The sequence below is a fragment of the Zonotrichia albicollis genome, chromosome 8, assembly GCF_047830755.1.
Source record: "Zonotrichia albicollis isolate bZonAlb1 chromosome 8, bZonAlb1.hap1, whole genome shotgun sequence".
NCBI classification, from domain to species: domain Eukaryota; kingdom Metazoa; phylum Chordata; class Aves; order Passeriformes; family Passerellidae; genus Zonotrichia; species Zonotrichia albicollis.
In genome coordinates, this window is record NC_133826.1 from 30,642,872 (window position 1) to 30,660,350 (window position 17,479).

The 17,479-nt window shown below is 48.3% G+C and overlaps 1 protein-coding gene across 10 annotated transcripts in view; it reads left to right on the top strand.

Moving 5' to 3' along the window:
- The window catches only part of PACS2 (phosphofurin acidic cluster sorting protein 2), a 77,516-nt gene that overhangs the window by 31,282 nt on the left and 28,755 nt on the right, over window positions 1-17,479 (top strand). For 2 of the 10 annotated variants that reach the window (XM_074546493.1, XM_074546498.1), the window contains exons 4-15: window positions 3,266-3,391; window positions 5,219-5,381; window positions 6,420-6,493; window positions 7,237-7,317; window positions 9,345-9,404; window positions 10,603-10,760; window positions 12,496-12,586; window positions 13,311-13,388; window positions 14,133-14,254; window positions 14,739-14,874; window positions 15,493-15,597; window positions 17,024-17,130. In XM_074546493.1, the coding sequence (XP_074402594.1) occupies window positions 3,266-3,391; window positions 5,219-5,381; window positions 6,420-6,493; window positions 7,237-7,317; window positions 9,345-9,404; window positions 10,603-10,760; window positions 12,496-12,586; window positions 13,311-13,388; window positions 14,133-14,254; window positions 14,739-14,874; window positions 15,493-15,597; window positions 17,024-17,130 (1,301 nt within the window). The remainder of the gene's footprint in view (window positions 1-3,265; window positions 3,392-5,218; window positions 5,382-6,419; window positions 6,494-7,236; window positions 7,318-9,344; window positions 9,405-10,602; window positions 10,761-12,495; window positions 12,587-13,310; window positions 13,389-14,132; window positions 14,255-14,738; window positions 14,875-15,492; window positions 15,598-17,023; window positions 17,131-17,479) is intronic. The other 8 variants (XM_074546494.1, XM_074546499.1, XM_074546501.1 and 5 more) reach the window with 6 other exon arrangements.

The following is a 17,479-nucleotide window of genomic DNA, read 5'->3' on the forward strand; positions in this document are numbered from 1 at the left end:
ATTGTCTGTGTTTTGTGACTGTGGGTTAGAGCTTGACTTCAGGACTTTGATGTGGTAAGGGGAAAGGCTCAGGTGATGATGTGAGGCTGGTTGCTACCCAGACCTGTGCAGAGTGAAGCAGGAAAGCTTTCACTGCAGACAGATGATAACCCTGCAGATGGCTGGGTTAATTGCAGCAATGCATCCCCTGCTTTGTGAACAGGAATAACCAAGGATGCCAGGAATATCCACACCTGCATCCCATGGCTGCAGCTTTCCCGTGGCTGGGAGCAAAGCTGTAAGACAAGCCAGGTCTCCCTCTGCCAGTCCTGTGTCAGCAAGGAGCCAGGTCTGCAGATCTTTTTGAATTCATTTGGATTGTGGTGTGTTGGGTTTTTTCCTGGGGCTCAGAGCAATGCTGCAGCAGGGTGCAGAGCACTGCCTTTAACTGTTTCCCCTGATGGGGCTGGGGATTGAGCCAGAGCAGGGGAGAGGAATCCCTGTGACACTGAGCCCGCAGCAGAGGTGAGTGAGCTTAAAGCACAGAGGAGCTGCTGGTCTCTGGCTGCAGGAAGGGTTGGTGGTCTTGGATGCAGAAAGGCCTGGGAAGCATTCATGAAACAGCACAGCTGGATTTTTATGGCAACTGTTACTGCTGCTTAATTGGGCAATGGCTGAGAGCTACTTCTAGCTAGCAGCCATAGCTGAATTCAGCTCCAATCTGAATTTAGTGCCTGGGATATATTTGAGAGTGGTGATGGGCCCAAAGTAAAAGCATGTGTGTGTCACAGAGCAGGGTTTTGTTGTCTTGCAGCAGTCAGTATCTCCATATTGCACGGTCAGCTCTCGACACCTTGTGCCTGGCTCTGTGCTGCCTGCCTGGATTTGCAGCCCCTCGTGCCTTTGTGCTGCCTGCCTGCTCAGTTCCCTCTCCTGGGTGACATTCCTGTCCTTTGCAGGGAGAGTTCCCTTGGCAGAGCTGAGCTGGGGTGTTCTGCTGGCTGGTACAATGTGACAGTGTTCACAGGGCTCTGAGGATGAGGGAAGAGATGAGGATCTGACTCCATGTTTCAGAAGGCTTGATTTATTATTTTATGATATATATTATATTAAAAATATACTAAAAGAATAGAAGAAAGGATTTCATCAGAAGCCAGAAAAAGAAAGAATGATAACAAAGGTTTGTGGCTTGGACAGAGAGTCCGAGCCAGCTGACTGTGATTGGCCATTAATTAGAAACAACCACATGAGACCAATCACAGATTCACCTGTTGCATTCCACAGCAGCAGATAATAAATGTTTACATTTTGTTCCTGAGGCCTGCCAGCTTCTCAGGAGGAAAAATCCTAAGGAAAGGATTTTTCATGAAATGATGGCACATCACAGCTCTCTGGCATTAATTAAGAGCTCTGCACTTAATTCCTGTCTTTAATCTCATAAACCTTTCCAGATGGGAGAGATTACATTGTTGGGGCTTCAGAAAAAGTCTTGCCTTGACTCTCACTGTTCTGGTGTGTGCATTTTCTCACCCCACAGAGGTGCCTTGAGGTGTTTGGTGCTCCCTCTAAAAGCTTTCAAATGTTTTGAGCCAAACTATTTTCTTCTCCAGTTTCTGTCATGGACTGACAGTCACTGAAAAGTTTGTGTTGAAGCAATTCTGGAGAGTTGATAAGTCATGGCTGGTGTTAAAAAAGCTGGACTGTGCTATCAGATAGCTCATCTTTTCTTCTGGAGGGCCTTGCTCTTGATGGAGGAGCTCGGTGGCCTGAGTCTGTTCCTTCCTTTTCCCCCTCTGTGAATGCTCATCAGAGGAGGCCAGGCAGTACAGCTGAGACAAACAGAAGCTTGTACATCTGTAGACTTGAGCTGTATACTCCCAAAAACCTGGACACATTCAAACTGAGCTGGCTGGCACCAAGGGTGACTTGGGACTTCAGTTCTGGGTTTGTACTTAGGCAGCCTTGGTGTGGCTCAAATGCTGTGAACTGAGAGCAAGGAGGAAACTGAGAACAAGGAGTCCCCTTCCCTGCTGCCCTTCCAACATGTGGAAGTGCCCCAGAAGCAAGGAAATGGTAAATTTGAGTGTGAAAGGTGCTTCTGGCTTTTTGAGCCCCTCCTGCCCTTTCTCTCCCGTAACTTTATTCCATCCTTCTTTAGGGATGTTGCACACCTGTAGGGTCACAGGCTCTGTGTGTTTTGGGATTGTCTTTTAGTCAGGTGGGTTGTTGCTCATCTCTTTGCAATGCCTTGGGCAGTGAGCAGGAGATCAGCTAATTAGTATTCTTGTTTGGGTGGCCACTGCTCCCAGCCCCCTGCAGAGCAGTCAGGCTTGCTCTGCACTGCAAATTAGTGTCTCAGGGGTTTCTGGGGGTGTTTGCTATTTGACTTTATCAAGTGTTTTGATGGGCAGGAAGTTAATTTTCATAATGTCCCAAGGAAAAAAAAGAAAGTAGTTCTTCCCTGCAAAAGAAGTATCCTTTGCTTGGGAATGTCCTCTTTGAGATCCTGGCAATTAGGTTCTCCTGTCTGCTGGTTATTTAGTACTATTTATGTTATGTATTTGAAGCACATGTCCCAGTCTCATCTCTTTTTGGGATGAGAACTGGTCAGGTTGCTGCTTTATCATTCCTTGAAGACTTTTCTTCCTTTGGACAGCTCCTTCTTCATGGTTATGGTTGTGGTTAGCCTTACTCATTCCCTAATAGTCTCTGCTTGGCTTCACAGCTTTCTGTTCCTGGAGGAGGTGTATAAACAAATGTATTTTCTGGGAGGAGGTGTATAAACAAATGTATTTTCTTGTATGGAACATGCCTTGGGAGGATTTATGTCTCTGCAACATAACCTGGCAGTAGGACAGGTTTTTTTTTTCTTTATTTAATAAATTAAAATACAACCAATTGAGAAGTGTCCTTGTGCTGGGGGAAAGGCAGTGTCCTGCCAGGAGTGTGGGGTCTGTGGCTGTCCCTGCCTTGTGCAGGGCAGCACTGAGGGCTCTCCACCCCTGGGCATCAGCTCTTGGGGACAGTGTCTCCTGGAGGCTGCTCATCCCCCTGGGCCCAGCCCTTCCCAAACTGAGCAGCAGCTCTGTGTGCCTGGGTTGTGTTTTTGGAGTGCCTGTCTGAGCTGTCTGAGTCTTCCCCAGGATAATGAAGAGCTGTGCACTGAGTGTGAGTGAGCTGCAGGCAAGTCCTGGGGCTGTTCCTTAGGAATGGAGGTTATCCATGAAGCTTGGGAGATACTGCCCAGGAAGCAAAATGAACTTTTGCACTGTGTTTCCCACCTCAGTACCCTCACTTCTTGAAGAGAGAAGGCAACAAGCTCCAGATCATGCTGCAGCGGCGCAAGCGCTACAAGAACAGAACCATTTTAGGCTACAAGACCCTGGCTGTGGGATGCATCAACATGGCTGAGGTGAGCTGCTCTCTGCTTGCACACCTGGACATCCTCCCTTCCCTCCAAACCCACTCTTGTCACCTGCCTCGTTGAGAAGGACCTGACAGGGTTTCAAATAGCTGCAATCGATATTCACAGGGCAATATTTGAACCAGATTTTATTACTGAGTAATAATATCGAGCGTTTTCTGCCTCATCTCTTAATGGCTAAACTTTCACAAGGATAGCTTGTGACCTTTTGAGGGTTTTGTTGTTGTTTTGTGGCTTTATTGGAGTTAGGGGGTCCAGATCAAAAGTGCAGAACGAGACAGAGTCACTTGGGCAAGTCTTCCAACCCTGAGAAGTGGTAAAATTAAAGCAAGATTTTCTGTGCTTCTCAGTGCCACAGTATGAGAGTTCAGGATTAAGCAATTTCTCTCATTTTACTTGAAAAACCCTTGGCCATTGTTATTTCATGGCTGTTGGTAATTTAGGTGGAGCTCTATTCATGAGAAGTAAATGATAAAATTAATGCTGGAGTCAAGTATGGATAAATTATTCACAAAGGCTTTCTGAATGGCATAGCTCCATGCTTTGTTACTTCATGCCCTGTTTAATCTCTGCTGTTTCAGTGTCTGAGTGTTTAGAAATGGGCTTAGCAGTAGCAAGTTCAGTTTCACACCAATATTTTTCATCAGACTGCATTCTGTCAACAAATGACTTTTATCCAAAATAAGCCAGTGTTACTCTGTGGTGAGTTATTATTATATTAAATAATTCACTCTAAAGAGAGCTTCCCTCAGTCCTGCAGTGAATGGTGAGCTCCTTATTTGAATTGGCCAAGTGCATGGTGTTGCAGCTAACATTTTTCCTGCACTGTTTGATTTGTTGGACAAGCAGAAAGTAAATACTGCTGTAAGGCAGAAAACATGTGGGCCCATTAATTAGAGTCACTGGTGAACTTCTGAGTGTTGGGCATTTTGCTGCTGCTACATGTGGTTTTTCTTATGTCTGTTTGTAATGTCAGCTGACTGGGGTTAGAAGGTCAAAAATGTTCAAAGGTTCACCATGTTAGGAAATAGTTGCTTTCCAGCTCATCTGGAATATTTATGAAATTGAAGTCTTCGGGAAAACTGATTTTACAAGCCCTCCCCTCCCCTTTGGAGTTTATAGGATGATGACCCCTAAACTCCACTGACTCATTTCTTTAAAAAAATATAAAAAGTTCTCTTAAGCTGTTGAAACAGAGCAGTGAATTGGAGTTGAGAGTGAGCAGTATCAGAGCAGGGGACACGTGTTCCTCATCAGCTCAGGTCCGTTTAGGTCCCTGTGCCTCCACCACTGACTTGTTTGTCATGCCCTGCTGCTTCATTGTCCTGTGGTTGGTGGCCAGTTCCTCTGAGATTTGTGTGTCAGCTCTCCACAGCAAGGATATTTTGCTTTAGGAGGCACTTTACATCTGTATCTCACCAAAATTTTTTGCTTTTACCGGCTCTTTTGCTTGGTTTTAAGACAATATCAAGTTCCTTAATTAGATGTTCAGAAGGTGGGTAACTTGATAATTCAAATCAGTTCTGTGCCGGGGAAGCAAACACATAGTAATGAGGTAGTCAAGTACTCTGCTTCAAGGGTGAGCTAATCAGCTCTTAAGTTCAGAATTTTGTTTTGTTTCCTTCCATCACTTTCATTAGCAGTCAGATAAAATCTCAACGAGCCTCGTGGATTGCCTGCAAGTGGCTCCTGTGGTTACAAGGTCCTGGAAATGTAGAGTAACTCCATTAACATAAATAACTCTTAGTAGTATGCAAATGATACAAGTTTAAATACACTTAAATGCAGATTTGTTCTGCTTAATTTCTGTCCCAGGTGATGCAGCACCCTACAGAAGGTGGCCAGGTTCTGAGCCTTTTCAGTAACATCAAAGAGGCTCCAGTGAAGGTGGCAGAAATCTGGATCTTCTCCTTGTCAAGTCAGCCAATTGACCATGAGGACAGCACGATGCAGGCCAGCCAGAAAATCAAGTCTACAGGTGAGAGTCCAACCACGTTCTCTGAGGACCACTGAGTGTCCTCCTGAGCCAGCTGGAGTTAAATTACCCCACCTGGGCCTGGATGCTTCCTGGGACAAATGAGGATTGTTCTGCACAAGTTGCTGTGTCTATGAGTGATCAGTGCAAAGAAAACCCACTTTGCAAAAGTGCTGCTGTGCAGGCAGGGAGTGTGACAGGGACAGTTGTCAAAGCTTCTCCTGCATGCCACACCACACCTGAGCCATCAGCAAGGCTTGGCTGTGTCCTCACCAGTGCTCTCCCAGCATTATTGGTCGTTGTTTTGGGAGCCTGTAGCTTCTCACCTGGCTATCAGTGTTGTGTTCAGGAGATTCACAGTTAAGCTACTCTTCCATCTTCTTTTTCCTTTGAGTATCCTGCAATAAATTTCATTAACTTAAATGAGACCTGCAAGCCTGCAGCATGTTTTGCTGGGGGTGATGGCCTGGCTTAATGAGTGTAAATCCATGATGTGGTGCACTGTATAGGGAAGTCACTGGGTTCAGGCTTGTGGTGATGTTTTTATGTGTCACTGCTGGAAGAGTGACCTGCTGAAGGCAGTGCACATGTGGTGTTTGTGTGTTGCAGCCTGGGGCCAGGCAGCTCACCTGAAGGGCCATTTCCATAAAGGTTTTGTCGTGTTTCACTTGCCCCTTTAAGTCAGTTATGCACAGGTTAGGGGGAAAAAGAATTTCCCCTTGTGGAGAAACCTCTTTACTTGCTGCTGTCTACCAGGTGGTTGATGCTTTCCAATGGGAGGAAGTTTCCTCCTCTTATTAAGAGGAGGAGGAGCCTTCTCTGTGTCCTGGTCCTTCCTTCTTACTGGGTGTGTTTCTCCTCATTCCTTTCCTCCAGACAATTCCCATCTCACTGGTTCTAGCAGGGATAGATGCCTGCTAATTTATCTTCTCCTTGTGTGCCTCCTTTCTTGATTTGTGCCTTCAGCTGGCCTTTTCTGCTCCTGAGATGAGACCTTGAAGGAGTTTCACAGGATCTTTCCCCTCTTTCCTTCCCTTTCAGACAACTATTCCGAGGAAGAGTACGAGAGCTTCTCTTCTGAGCAGGAGGCCAGTGATGATGCCGTGCAGGGCCAGGTACTGTTCAGGGCATGGCTTCTCCCTCAGAGGGCTCAGTGGAGCATGTGCACTCCCAGCTCCTGCTTGAAGCTAAAAGCCTATTTCTGGATCTAAACCACGCCAGTGTGAGACTGTTACCAGGTGTTCAGCTGCACTGGGAGGGCCTGCACAGTAACCCATTTCTTCTATCATGCTGTGATTTATCTGTTGATGTGTTTGGACTTGAGCTCCCTGGAAAAACATTGGCATCCTTGTGCTTCTCTGCTTAGTGGTCAGGGAGTAATTTAATTGCTTCTATAGTGCTTATTGGATTCAAAGAGCCCATGTGGATCCCTAGCTGTAATTAAAGGGCCAGTGGGGTCTGAGGCAGCCTTTAGTCTTTAATACCTTTTTCACAATAGGTCCTTATGGAGAATCCCTGAGTAGATGCGAGATGCTTTTGAGTTTGGGTCTTACTTGCCTTCAGACTCTGGCATCACCTGTCAGAGGGGACTGAGAGAGGGACCCACCAAGATGTGGGGCTGTGACTGTCCTTGTTCCTTGAATGTAGAGCTAGGGCTGTTTTGCTTCTCCAAGCTGTTATTCCTGTCCCTGCAGACCTGTCTCACTTCCTTTCCCCTCTACCATCATAACTGCAATTAAGGCAAATGCTGGATGCCTGGAAGACACAGCAGCAGGTTCATCTGCATAGAAAGAACACTTTGGCATGGTCATGTGTCTCAGAATGACGAAGGTAACACGGGACTCCTCTTTCTGTTCAGGATTTGGATGATGATGAGTACGAGATGGGGAAGCCCAAGAAGCAGCGGAGATCGATAGTAAGAACGACGTCCATAACCAGGGTCGGTGGAAATCAGTTTTACTAACACTGATGGCCTTTGGCCAGGATGTGCAGTGCATGTGGCTTGTGGGACACCAGGCATGCTGGCCCAGCATGGAGCTTGGGGGCATGGTCACAGCATGTGAAGAGTTAGAAAAAGCAGCCAGTTCAGGCAGTGGGACCATCCAAGGTGTGTGCATGTGTTGAGTGTCCCTTGGCTGCAAGGTTAAGGAGCTCCAAAAATCATGCAAGTGTATGAAATTCCATCCCCATGAAGGAGGCAGTGCAGGATCCATGCTCATGTAAGTCCTGAAAGTAGCTCTAAGTGAAGGAATGCTCTGCATGGGAGAGGCCAGTGGGAAGTTCTCAAAATGGAGTGGCTTAGTCAGGGGTTGGAGCTTGATGGATAAACTTCAGGTGGTGCATGTGGTGCTGAGACAAGAGAAGTAGCTGGATATGGTATATATAGAAGCTTTAGAAAGATGCATGTGGCTGTCCACCCTCCCCCACAAGCATGGGTGTGCCTGCAAAGCTGCACTTGTGTGCAGCAGGGACTTGAGCTTCACCACACCATGGTCTGAGGCTGTTTCTGAAATCCACGTTTTGATGAGGTCTGAGATAAACCCTGTTTTGACCTGAATCTGTCACTATAAAGACCCTTCCTGTGAGACCAGGAGTGTGCTAGTTCATACCCTTGGTGTCTGTATTGCTTTGAACAGTGATCAGTCAGAACAAAATCCACCACGTGGTATTGAGCAAGGAACCCATAAGAGGAAAACCCTTCCAGCCCTGACCTCTGAACTGATGCTGGAGGTCCAGCTGGTGCAAAACTGGGTTTGGTGATGCCAGTTAAATTGCCATCAGCCCAGCTCCAAACCAGATCTGCTCTCTGTGAAACCATTCATGCCAGCAAACAGCTCTGGCCATGTCCCCCTGGCTGCTGCATGGGCTGAGTGTCCCTCTGTGTGGGCTGCTGAACTGCCCCCAGGTGTTGTCATGGCTGGGTTTGCTTGAGCCAGAGCAGAACTGTCACTCTTGTGAGAGTATCTGAGCCTCAGGGATGCACTGGGGGTGGAAACAGGACTGTCTAGGGACAGTGTGCTGGATTTATTTCACCTAAGCTGCAGGGTAGGAGCTCAGAGATGAAGGGTGCTGTCTGTGTGAAGGGTCTGAGGCCAGAGTTGGGAGTAGGCAGTTGGACTGGCAGGACCTCAGGAGAGTCAGCAAATGAGCAACTTTCTTCACCTCAGAATGTTCTAGTTCCAGCCATTTCCTTCTCCCTTCCTCCTGACCCAAGAATGCCACCCCAGATGCTCTGTACCAGCACTGAGACCTGGGCCCTTCTTGAGGATGTGCCCATCAGAGAAGGGCTGGGCAGACCTCAGCTCTTTGATCTGCAAAAGGGGGAGCCCCTGGGGGTGAGCAAGCACAAAGGGAGGGCAGCAGTGTGCCTTGTGTTCTTCTGGCCTTGGTTCCTGCTGTGCCCAGGATCTGGGAGTGCGACTCAAGAAACATTTGTGTGATGGGGCAAGTGCTGAGGATAAGTGCCACAGCTTTTCAGCAGTGCTGCTAGTGAAATAAATGAACCTGCCATGCAAACTCCTGCAAAAAAAAAAAAAACATCATGCTTTGGTGGTAAAAATCACATTTGTTCTTGGAGTCAGTGGGTAGTTCTCTATGTTGGCTCACTCTTGCTAAGAATCAGAGAAGTTGACTTTCAGGTGTTTTCCAGGAATATATCAAAAAGGCACAGGGAGGTGATCTGGCAGATAAAAATTGTTATCCATTGTGTGTCCAGCCAAAAGTGGAGTGCCATCTTTCAGATTTGCAGTGCTCGTTGGAGTGGGAGTTACCATTGGTGGTAATGAAGTTATCATGGGTGTGGAGAAGCTGATTTTCAGTGTAAGAACAGCAGAGAGGTGGTGCCAGATGTTGTTTGATTTTAAACAGCAGGGTAGCACCAGTGTCAGATGTGTTTGGCTTCTTGCAGGCTGGGAGAAAACAGCTCACTTAATGCTTTACTTATGTAAAAGTGTCTTTAAATTGCAGCAACAAAACTTCAAACAGAAGGTTGTGGCATTGCTGAAGAGGTTTAAAGTGTCTGATGAGGTGAGTAATTCCTTCTGTAAACCTTCCCTGCCTTGTGTGCTGCCCTCTGCTTGGTGCATCTTGCTTTAGTCTTCAGGAACACTCCCCTGTTTCCTTCTGTTCCCTTCATTTTGTTTTCAAGTCCACAGTGGATGTGACCTTTCCTTACACCCTAGCTTTGCAGGGAGGCTTGAGGGCCAATTTCTAAATGTCAACAAGCATTTTGTAGATGCAGTTTTATCAAAAGCAGATTTTGGCAGCTGTGTGCATACCCATTAGTTTTGCAGATTGCTTTGAAATTATCTCTGACCCGTTCAAAGGCAAGCAGTCCAAATGGTGTGTATTGCTTGTGAGGTTCAAGCCCAGCCTGTTTGATTATCTTACTAGAACAGCCAGGCAAGACATGAAAAACTTGGATGGGGAGCTCAATCCACAAGAGTCAGCTGCTTGGTCCGAGCAGGAGAGGATGAAACAGGTCCAACCCCCCAGAAACCTGTGTAGCAATAAGTATCCAACACAAAACCAGTCGTCATCTCCTGTGGCTGTGGGGCTGATTCTGTGGCTTGAGGGAAAGAGGGAGCAACTCCTGGTGCTGCCTTGCTCTTCCAAGCAGCTTTGCTGGTCTTGCCAACCCAGCTCGGCAGAGTGAGCACCCACAGCTCGGAGCCCAGGCAGCTGCTGATGCTTTTTCTGCAGCTGCCACTGCAAAAGCAAGCTCTGGTCGGGGCACAGCCCCTGCTTGCTGCGGGCTGTGTGTAAAGCGAGTTCAGTGGGAGGTGTTTGTTCTCCTGCCTCGGCTCTGGCAGCCGATCCTCCTCCAGGTTTCAGGCGCCTCCTGTGGACATTTCTGGGTATCAAATCAGGAGGCGTCAGGGCAGCTTTCTCAGGAAAAACCAATACAGGCTACACTGCTGGGAATACTGGAGTTTTGTGCTGGTTCTAGGAGGACTGAGATTCCTTTGGAGCTTTAAAGCTTTGTTTATTGGACATAACCAATGGCATGCTCATGGATGCTTGGTCCAACATGTAACTCCTGCTTAACCAGGCATTGACAAGCTTAATCCAAGACAAGCATTTCTCATGTACTTAAAGTTCCTGGGATATAGTATCCTAGCACCAGGAATAGAATCTTACTGCCAGGACTGGTGTCCTGCAGGGCTGGTGTGGGATCAGTCTGGCTCCTAGCAGAGCTGGTGATGCCTCTTTTTGTCCTGTGTAGGTTCTGGACTCAGAGCAGGACCCAGCAGAGCACGTTCCAGAGGTGGAGGAGGATTTGGACCTTCTGTATGACACGCTGGATATTGAGAACCCCAGTGACAGCGGGCCAGAAATGGAGGATGATGACAGTGTCCTGAGCACTCCAAAGCCAAAGTTAAAGTAAGTGTGAGGCAGCTTCTGCTGGGCCAGAGAGATGGCTGGCAAACCCCATCCAGTCTGCTGGGTAGCTTGTAGCTTTGTCAGCCACGGTTTTATTCCCACTCTTGGCTTTATTCCCACTCTTCTGTGGGCTTTTTTCCCCCTCCTGACATGGTGATGTTAGAATGAGAGTGACAGCTTGTGCTCTAGAGGTGTGGGAGGGTCTGACTTCCCTTCAGTCCCAGCTCTTCCTTGTTCCCTTTGCAGATGTTCTGCTGCCCTGCCACCTGAGCACAGGGAAGGTAGAAACAAGAAGGAAATGTGTGCTAAGGCAGGAGTAGAGGCAGGGATGAAGAACCAGGAAGGAAGTGTGTGCTGAGGCAGGGATGAACAAGGCACACTGTCTTTCTGGAAAGACCTTTCCTGTAATAACACCCTGTGTGGAAAGAGAGTCTTTGCAGGGATTAAGGAAGCAGAGCTGCAGGAAACAAGTGGATTCCTCAGGGCCCAAAGGCATTGACTGCAGCACACGTGGATGTGCTCCAGCCTGCTCTTAAAGAGCTCCTGTGGGTCAGTCCCAGCACTGTGGGGCTGAGCTGGGGGTTGCTGGCTCAGGGTCTCAAGCAGATGCAGAGCTCTGAGCCAACACAGCTGTGTCACACTCTGCTCAATAAAGGCTGAAAACGTGAGACTGAGCTGACTCCTGCTTCTGGCTGGGGTGTGGTTGCATGCTCAGGCCCTCAGTGTGTGATGGCTCTGAAAAACAGACTTATGGCACTGACCACTGCAGCTGGTCAGCACAGCATCTGCTAAATCTGCTAATTACCAGGTGTCATTATGGCCTCAATAATGTTGAATAACCTCATTGGGCTGAGAACAGATTCTGGGTGTGGAGAGAGCTGTTCCCTGTCAGTGAGCCAGGAGATGCCAAGGATAGACTGGGGCAGCAGTGGAAATGGTGGGGCTGCTGGCACGTGCAGGTGTTTGGTGCTTAACCCAAGATTCCAGCCAGCTGGTTGGCCCTGCCATGAAGGGATTTGAAAATAGATGTGTTGTGGTAAGCAGCTGCTTTGCAACAAGCCAAAATGTTCCACTCTGCACACTGAGAGTTCATATCCTGTTCCCTGGAGCTGAGGAGCCAACTGTGCTGGGCAATGTGATTGCTGGAGTAAGAACTTGCTGTGTGTGGTCCTGGGGAGACACTCTGTAGTTTCCTAGGTCCAGTTCTGGTGTTCATATCTTGAAGAGGATGTGATAAATGTTGATGCCTTTGAGGCAGCTTTTTCCCACAACAACAAAAAATCAGTTCCTTACGTCGTAATTGAGTCTTGTAGCCTGATGTGATGAGCTGCCTTTGGAGTGGAAGCACAATCTGATTGTGTGTGGTACCTTATCTTACTGAGCAAATGTGTAATTGGAGCCTAGGGCTGGCAGCCAAATCCAGATGCAAGCTGGAAACAAAATGTATATTAGCCCAAGAATCACTTACCCAGGAGCTGAGTGTTGGGGTGTGGGGGAAGCAGTAATTCTGCTTGCTGTATGTCAGTCAGAAGCTAAATTCAGGAATGCCTGGACTTTCTGGCTTCTCTTACTGTCCTGGACACCCTCCTCTCCTTTCAAAAGTAGCCTTTTTCACTGGAACCATTGGGGAGCAGCAAGATCTTCTGGGAACTGTTGTGCTGCTTTGCTCTGAGTATGGTGGACTTGCCCTGTCAGTTTTTGGTAATAAGAAATGGGTTTTGCTTTTCTTGTTCAGACCCTACTTTGAAGGACTGTCACACTCCAGCTCTCAGACAGAAATTGGGAGCATCCACAGCATCAGGAGCCAGAGAGAGCCACCAAGTCCTGTAAGTCACATTTCAAGTGTTACCTCTCTGCACTCTCTCTAATTGCATGTGTAAATTGAAACGCCCTCTCTGACACCCCCAACTTCCCAAAGATTTGGATGCAGAGATAGAAATTTTCTGCTAAGAAACTTTGTTTGGACTTTTTGGGGGCTGGAGATTTTTTGGCCAGTTTGGGGTTTTTTTGTTGTTGTTGTTTGTTTGTTTTTGGGGTTTTTTGTTATTGTTGGTTTTGTTTTATTTTAATGCAAATATGATATTAAGTCGAGGGTGCATTTTCAGGTTATGTATTGAATTCTTGCTGATGGTGTAAATAGCTTCAGATTCCCATGTGCCTGAAAATGACTGCCAGGATGGGAGATGTTGCCTGGGAGTTTTAAGAACTTCCTAGCACTCTGTGGAGGAAGCTTTTCTTTGCTGATGTTGGGGTATTTTTCCTGGTGGCTGACAGTGAATGGTCAGGGGCAGCTCAGCTGCTTTTCCATTCCCTCCTGAATGGGCATAAAGTGTCAGTCCCATCCCAGAGCATTTTATTGCCTCTCCTGTGTGTTGTGCATCAGCTTTGCCACATCCCACGGTGATGTGTGAGCAGGGAGCACTGCTGGCCATGCTGCAGATCTGTGTGATGTTTAAATGGAGAAGCCTCTCTTCTGAACAGCCTGACCCAGAGAGCATGGCTGGAAACTGTGCTGGTGCTAAACCTCCTGAGGATTTTTCTTCTCTCAAGCAGGTAGAAGTGCCTGAAAAGACAAAGAGTCTTGGAACCAAACATGCAGGCGATAGTGTTTCTGACACTGTCCCTTATGTAAGTTGAAAATGCACTTTTTGGCCTTCCTCCTGTCAGTTTGGTGTCAGCTGTGGGCTGCATTCTGTGGGGTGCATCTGTCTGTCTGCATAGCTGCACATGCAACACAACTTCCAGGGTAAAATCAGCTGCAGTGAAGATAGCACTGAGTTCTCCTCCTGGCCTTAGTTTGGAGCTTCTTGTCTTTCAGCCAAGAACCATGTCTTGTCTTTCAACCATTTCACCTTTTGGAGGTGAAATGCTCTCTTTGACCTTTTGTTCAAGCAGCTAGCCCAAAGTTTGCCACTGAGCACATAAAGGATGCTCAAGGCTGTTCCATTTGATCAGACAGAAGTATTACTTTAAGCTGAGCTGGCAGAAATCAAGCTGGTCCTGGGGTAGAAATCCTAAAGCTCAGGTTGCTGTGCTGGGAACATGGGGTGTGTAACATTTCTCTCATTTCTTTCTGTCTTAGCTAGTTCATTTGGGTAAGATGAATTCATCTCTATGAGGAGGCATGTCCCTGGCTTTGAGCTGTGAGAGTGCCTGTTCCAAACAGCATCTCTGAACACCTTTCCTCCCTCCAGCTCCCTTGTGAGGCAGAGCTGGGAGCAGGTAGCCCCAGACAGCCACTCCTGGTTCCCCCCTTTGGCAGTGAGCAGGATGTCTGGAAGAGGCAGGCTCAATGTGCCCCAGCCAGAGCTAAACTCCCAAGGCGAGACAGAAGGTTTGTTCCTGCTAATTCTGTTCCCTGTGTTTTGGCAGGAGTCTAACCAGCAAGCTGAGGTCCAGGAGGCTGAGCTGCCCACTCCAGATGTGTTTGTGGAGAAGCTCCCACCCAGTGGGAAGATCACAAAGACAGAGTCCCTCATCATCCCATCCACCAGGTACAGGGGACAGGGCTGTGCCTGCTGCAGGCTGCTCAGGGAGTCATGGACAGTGTGCTAGGACTTGGTCAGGGTGGCCTCAAGGCAGTAAGCTGCAAGGACACCCTCTCTGTGTTTGGGCACTTGAGCAATGGGTCTGGAGCACTTGGTAAATGATTGCCCAGAGGTATTCTGTACTGCTGTGGGTGTGTGACTGCAGTTTGCCTGGCTGGATCTTATGATGCTGGTGTAGCAGTAGCAGAGAGGGGATGTGGGTGTTAGCACGGGCTGTGGAAGTCATCCTGGCACTCCTGGGAATGTGCTGAGCTGTGAGCTGTGCCGTCAGAAACAGAACCAGCCGGGCTCAAGCTAGCTCAGATCTCCGTGCAGAATTCCCAACCCAGTGCTTGTGCTGGCATCCCTGGGACTGCCAGACGGGTGGTGGGGCTCTGGGGGCTGTGTCTCGCCCAGAAGTGTGCCTGCCCTGGCAGCGTGAGTCTCCCAGCAGGTCTGAGGGGAAGCAGACAGGCCGGCGGGGCAGGAGCACGTCGCTGAAGGAGAGGCAGCCGGTGCGGCCGCAGAACGAGAGAGCCAACAGCCTGGACAATGAGCGCTCCCCGGACACCCGGCACCACCTACAGGTCAGCTGCCACTGCTGCCCTCCAGCCACTCCCTGCTCCTCCTCTCTCTCCTTGTCCTTCTGGTTCGGGCTCTGTCTCTGCTGGGAAGGAACTGGGCCCCGCAGCTTCAGGAAGGAGGGAATTTGTCTTGGCTAAAATTTTCTCTTCCATCCAGTCCGCTGGGGTTTGCCAGCTTGGAGCTTTGTCAGCCAGCCATAAACTCAAAGCACTGGAGCAGATTGTTAGAATGAGAAATGAATAGGGGTGTGTTGAGGAATTACTCCTTTGAAATAAGGCAGATTGCTAGGGACTGTCTTGTGCACAGCATATGTGCTGTGCTTTTGTTAGCTGTGGGACTCACTTATTTCCCTCCTTGAAGGAGATTGTTCCTGGCTTTTATGAATCTTAAATTCCTGGGCTGCTGTTGGTATAAAGTGATGTAAGCAACAGTGCATGGCAGAAAGAGTAGTGGCCACCAAATCCATGGTGGCTAACACTGGGGAAGCTGCGGAATGTCCAGTGTGCCTTTGCTGAGGGGTGACTGGCCAGCATGCACATCAGTTGCAAGAGCTGGAGCTGCTGCCTTGATGGCCAAAGCTGACATCTCTTACTGTTCCTTCTCTGTGTCTTTATTTCCAGATCCCCAGGAAAACAGTGTATGATCAGCTGAATCACATCCTGGTTTCTGATGACCAGCTGCCAGAAAACATTATCCTTGTCAATACATCTGACTGGCAAGGCCAGGTAAGGGCAGGAGGCATTACCTGGAGCTCAGTTCTCCTGCACTGTTCTTCCTCAGGAATGGACAGGCCTTGAGCTCTGCACTGACCAAGCAGGGTCTGCTGCCTGCAGAGTGCTCAGTGCCCACAGGCTGGATTTCATCTGGCCAGGAGATGCTGGGATCTTATAAAGCTTTGCCATCTGAGCCTTTCCACAGAGGTGTTTTCTTCCCCAAATAATGCCATTCCTTGTGGTTAGCAGCACTGGGAGTGTGGCTAAACCCTTGCACTCAGAAGCCCCCTAAACTGTGGTAGGCTGGGACAAAGGAAGGTCTGACCTTGTGGTGATTTAGGCTGAGATTTCTGAGCGCAGGTGGTGAACAGGAGAAAATATTTTGGACCAGTTCTGTAGCCATGTACACGTGTCTGTGACTGCTGACTGCAGGAATCACCCCATCCTTGCTGAGTGATGGTTGTTTTAAGGAGAACTCTGACCAATACTTCCTTTTGCTGACAACAAATTTGGGAATCTTTACAAATTTGGAGCAAATTTTGCTCCTTTTGCAACCTTATTCTGAGAAAGCAATGAAATATGCATGGAAGAGGACCAAAGTACACGTGCTGGGTGGCCCTTGCCTGGGGAACTTGTGCCAGGCTTGTGGAGTTCCATTGTCTGCTTTGGCTTTCTGGTTCTGAAAGAACTAGAGTGTCAATGTGTGAGAGAGCAAAAATACCATCTGAGCTACTGGTTCCACTGCCTCTGTTCTTGGAAGACACAGAAATGCCTTCTAGAGGTGGACAGAAGATATTGTAGATCACCTTCCAGGGGTTCTGGCAGCTTTTGCCTGCAGTATCAGAGGGCATGAGGGATATGGACTGGGGTGTATAGATTAGTCATGCAGAAATTGAAAGTGTGAAATAATTAATAACTGCCATAATTATGTCCATGTGTACCTGAGGTGTGTGGTGCCCCCATCAGCTGCATGGAGGGGAAACAGCCCCTCACAAGGAGCATGGCTGTGGTAGCACCCTTCCCTTTCTTCAGTGTTTAAGGGCGGGCAGAGCACTGCATTTCTTTTAAAATGGAAATCAGAGAGCTGCAGCTGCACTGCCAGAAGCAGGCAGGTAAGCAGTGTCTGCTCTTTCCCAGGGCTGTCAGCTCAGTGAATGCTCTGCTGGCCCTGCCCTGTGTGGCTGTAAAAACTGTGCTGCATCTCTGGGACATGGTGTTGTGTCTGTCAAGAAGATGCTTCCATTTTTCTAGAAGGAGAATTTTCCTTTGGCTGCTGTTCTGGGAGAAGGCATTTGTGAAATAGCCACATCACCTTCAGACACAGGAAGAGTGCCCAGGAGTGGGTGTGAGAATACCCAAGAGGTTGAGGGGGGCACATTTTCTTCTTGTGACAAACTGTACTGAAAAAAAGGACTAAAAATGTTCTGTCTCTCCTCAGTACCTTTCAGATGTCTTGCAAAAGCACACCTTGCCAGTGGTCTGCACATGTTCCTCTGCTGATATTCAGGCAGCTTTCAGCACAATTGTCTCCAGGATACAGAGATAGTAAGTTCTCACCTAAAAGCCTCTCAGCTCCTGTGCCCCAGGACTCAGCGAGTTCATTTCTCAACTACTGCATGAAACCTTTCCAGTCTGCTCTCCTGAAGTCAGAATTGCATTCTGTGGCTCTTCAGCACTCACCACCTCTGCTGTTCTGCCTTGTGTGGGGCATGCAAGCCCCAGCAGCAGTGATTATCAGAGACTGTGCCTTGGAGGCTGCCTTGGGGGTGCAGTGCATGCAAAACAAATAAAGGGGTTTTTAATAGTTCTTGGTCACCCTTCCAATTCCCAGAATAATTCCTCAGTTCCTGAAGGCACTCCCTGCTTACCTGCTGGGGGCTGTGGGTACCTGAGT